The following is a 4,015-nucleotide window of genomic DNA, read 5'->3' as shown; positions in this document are numbered from 1 at the left end:
CAATGACTTCAATACTGGAGTTATGTGAGTTGTTCGGGTGACTAAACCTGCCTCATAACTTAGTAATCAAATTAAGGGAGAAAATTGTCTGGTTCCTCTGTGTGAGAAAATAAAACTACCTGCATAATGGAAATGTTGGATGGGAGAGAGACACAGGTTTGAGCTTGACCTCCCTATTTTCTCTAACATTCTGTGTTGCCCGAAACGTTAGAGAAATAAAAATCAAGCTCAAAACTGTCTCCCTCCCACCCAACATTGCCGCTTGTAATGGCTCATCTACATTTACCTGCACAGCCCAGGGTGAGAGCGTAGAGGAGGGTGAGGGCGAGTAGTCTCATGGTGGGGGAGGGGCAAGGGAAGCGGGACCAGGTTACCGGAATGGGCTTATATAGGGTATAGGGTCCGGCTCTCCCCCACCCTCTCGCCCCTCCGACCCGTGCGAATTTGGTGATGTAACTTCGCATAATCTTATCCCCTTAGGCCTTATTACATTACCCCTGTTGCTGGTGGCAAAGGAAGCTTCGTAGCACCTCTTCCTTAGCGATTTATTTTGCATATGTTAAGTATACTCTAAGACTGTTCTAAATCTGTGGAAATTAAATTAAATCGAGTAAGGAGCGGAAGGGGAGGAAGCGGAGAAGAGGAGGTAAAAGAGAGAGGGAAGGGGAAGAGGAGGAAAGGAGGGAGAAGGAAGGGGGAGAGGAAAAGAGAGAGAGAAAGAAGGGGAACAGGTTAGGGAAGGATGGGGAGGAGGAGGTAATAAGGGGGAGAGGAAGAAGAGGGAGAGGGGAGAGAGGGTGGGAGAGATGAAAAGAGAGAGGGGGTGAGAGTTTTAAGTATTCACGTGAGATATTATATAAACACCTGAGAGAGAGAGAGAGAGAGAGAGAGAGAGAGAGAGAGAGAGAGAGAGAGAGAGAGAGAGAGAGAGGTGGTAACGACAGGCCTATACTGTATACGGGTTACAAAATAGGGTGTCTTGCATCACACACACACACACACACACACACACACACACACAAAACTGGCAAATGACAACGTATGTAATGTCTGTATCGTATGTGCCTCAGTGTATTGTATGTGCCTCAGTGTATCGTATGTGCCTCAGTGTGTATAGCTAGTTGTATGATGCAGTTGTACGAGTGCAGTGTATAACCTTGTCTTTTTCATTTTTTATAATGGAGTTGAGAATCTAAAATTAATTATGGATAGTAAATGCCTTTCCATAAGTGATAAGTGAGGATTCCGGGGGCTGGGAAGGTGAGTGGATGAGGGTGTGGCCCAGTAAATTGTGTAGTTAGATTTTTTAGTGTTTCTCTCTCTCGTTATAAATAGATACTGTACAAAGATAGACAGATGAATGTGTTTGTGCTTGATAAGTGTGAATTCGTGAAATTATGTAAAAAAAAAAAAAAAAAAAAAAAACTAAGGGTAGCCAAGTAGACCGATAGCAGAAACAGGTGTAGATAATACAGATAAATAAACAGAGGCAGACCATCATCCACTCATTGTAAAGAGTGATGGCAATGATGTAAATGATTGCACCATCGTAATATCATCATCGTTTGAGTCATTTCCGCCCCGGTAATTAATGCCAAGAACTGATGAAGTGTAATTGTGAGGATTTTTTTGACGAGATAATGAGTGTGGGCGTGAGAATGACAGTTTTTGCTGTTATTGCCGGTATTATTATTATTATTATTATTATTATTATTATTATTATTACTGTTATTTATTTATTTTTTGAGAGGGTCGTTGAGTGGCTCCAACTTTGCTTGCCCCCACTTCCTCCTTGCTCCTCCTTATTTCCCCTTTCTTCCTCCTCTTCCTTATTTCCCCTTTCTTCCTCCTCTTCCTTAATTCCCCTTTCTTCCTCCTCTTCCTTATTTCCCCTTTCTTCCTCTTTCTCTTCCTTATTTCCCCTTACTTCCTCTTTCTCTTCCTTATTTCCCCTTTCTTCCTCTTTCTCTTCCTTATTTCCCCTTTCTTCCTCTTTCTCTTCCTTATTTCCCCTTTCTTCCTCTTTCTCTTCCTTATTTCCCCTTTCTTCCTCTTTCTCTTCCTTATTTCCCCTTTCTTCCTCTTTCTCTTCCTTATTTCCCCTTTCTTCCTCTTTCTCTTCCTTATTTCCCCTTTCTTCCTCTTTCTCTTCCTTATTTCCCCTTTCTTCCTCTTTCTCTTCCTTATTTCCCCTTTCTTCCTCTTTCTCTTCCTTATTTCCCCTTTCTTCCTCTTCTTCCTTATTTCCCCTTTCTTCCTCCTCTTCCTTATTTCCCCTTTCTTCCTCTTTCTCCTCCTTATTTCCCCCTTTCTTTCTCCTTCTCCCTCATTCCCCTTTCTTTCTCCTCCTTCTTTCCCTCTTCTTCCTCCTTCTACTCCTTTTTTCCCTCCTTCTTCCTCTCTCTCTCTCTCTCTCTCTCTCACTTCCTCCTCCTCCCACTTTCTTTCCTTCCTCCCATGAACTAAATACTTTTTCTTCAACAGAGTCGTAAACATCTGGAACAGATTACCCTCAGATACCGGGAGCAGTATCACAGTTAAGACATAAAAACAGTAGACAAGTACTTGCACGAGAATCCTTAGCTGACTGTTTCTGTCCGAATAACCTACTTTTACGAGCTACACCTAAGTTCATTCCCTTCCTGTCTACAAGACACACCATAAGCTTAATGTACCGTACATAGCGTCGCGTCACGACGTTATACATTTATCAATTTGTTAAATGGAAATAAAGTAGTATAAGCACAGACTAGGATCTGCACAGATAGCCATAAGTTAATGGTCACTTCTCTTACCTTCTACCTGTGATGGGCTGTGGATCACTGAGGATTCCTGTTAGTTAAGTGACCACCATTGGGATTTCTTTAATGTACCATGGGTCACTGCTTCTGTAGGTAACTTGTGTAATTGTCCCACGTGGGAAAGTTTCTTGTCTCAGTGGGGTGAACAGAGCTGGAGCCTGATTGATTGCTCCCAACCGTATAAGCGCCAGGCAAGACAACCTCAGCATCCCTGAACATTGACACCGTGCATTTTCCACACTGTGTCTACAGACGCCCCGTTAACTCAGCGTACCCGGACATAATGGCATGCCTTATTATTTGATTATTCATTTTACTTTATTTCTCTTTCAGGTTATTCAAACTGGTAGCCTATAGATAAAGTATTATAGAGTGTAACTTTTCATTTTCAGTCTTCTCTTTGAAATTTCCATGTCAGTTTTTCCATGCTCCATGGTGGTCCTTCTTACTTTTTGCTGCCAGTTTTAACTGAGGGGTTTGGAAGCGGGGGGGGGGGGGCAGCCTTCATACTTTATTATCCTTATCCTTCAGCATGTAGAATTAGATCTACATAGTTATAGTCTACTCTGTAACAAGCAGCCGCGAAAGGACCATAAGGTCTGTTGCTGTTTGCTTTCCTTTGTATTACTCCTCCTCCTCCTCTCCCTTTCCCCCTCTTTCTTTCTAACCAAGCCCGTTGTAGTCGTGGGGGGGCTCCGGGGTCTGGGGCTGGGACCTGATGATGGGGGTGGTGTCCTTATGCCCTGCTTCCCCGCCCTTGGGTCCCGGTCCTTGGCCCTACTAATTTTGCTTGGTCCTTTTTCTTCTCTTCTCTTCTTTTATTTTCTTCTCACCTTCCTAAGGTGTGAGAGCCGTGCTGATGGGATGCAAGGCTGTCTCTTCTGTGTCAGTCGCTAACTGCCTCGGGGAACCATGGGTACGGTAGCCCTTGTATTTTTCGCACTTACTCTTGACCGGGCTCTCAGGAGTGGACCAGTTTAATTCCCGTTATGTACAATTAGGCTCACCATGGCCGATAATGACATATTAACAAATTCTCAAGGAGCAACGGGAGATGCTCCTTCAAAACCTTCTCCCGGACAGGCGGATCCCCCATCCCCTACTTTTCCGCCACTTTCCTCCTCTTCCTATCCTTCTGTTTCTTCTTCCCCCCCTCTCCTTCCTCCCCCCCTCTTTCCAAACCCACCATCAATAACATCAATTTTTGGTCGCCA

The 4,015-nt window shown here is 43.9% G+C and overlaps 1 protein-coding gene across 1 annotated transcript in view; it reads right to left on the bottom strand.

Moving 5' to 3' along the window:
• LOC145410639 (chitinase-3-like protein 1) overlaps positions 1-338 on the bottom strand; it is an 8,208-nt gene extending 7,870 nt beyond the window's left edge. Inside the window, exon 1 of the mRNA XM_080280753.1 lies at positions 296-338. Coding sequence (XP_080136879.1) covers positions 296-338 — 43 coding nt within the window. The remainder of the gene's footprint in view (positions 1-295) is intronic.
• Between the last annotated feature and the right edge of the window lie 3,677 nt (positions 339-4,015).

This window comes from Coenobita brevimanus, chromosome 86, assembly GCF_032717465.1.
Source record: "Coenobita brevimanus isolate Jiangsu-jjx chromosome 86, ASM3271746v2, whole genome shotgun sequence".
NCBI lineage: Eukaryota > Metazoa > Arthropoda > Malacostraca > Decapoda > Coenobitidae > Coenobita > Coenobita brevimanus.
The sequence above is the reverse complement of the archived record's forward strand: the minus strand, read 5'-3'. Positions and strand labels throughout refer to the sequence as shown.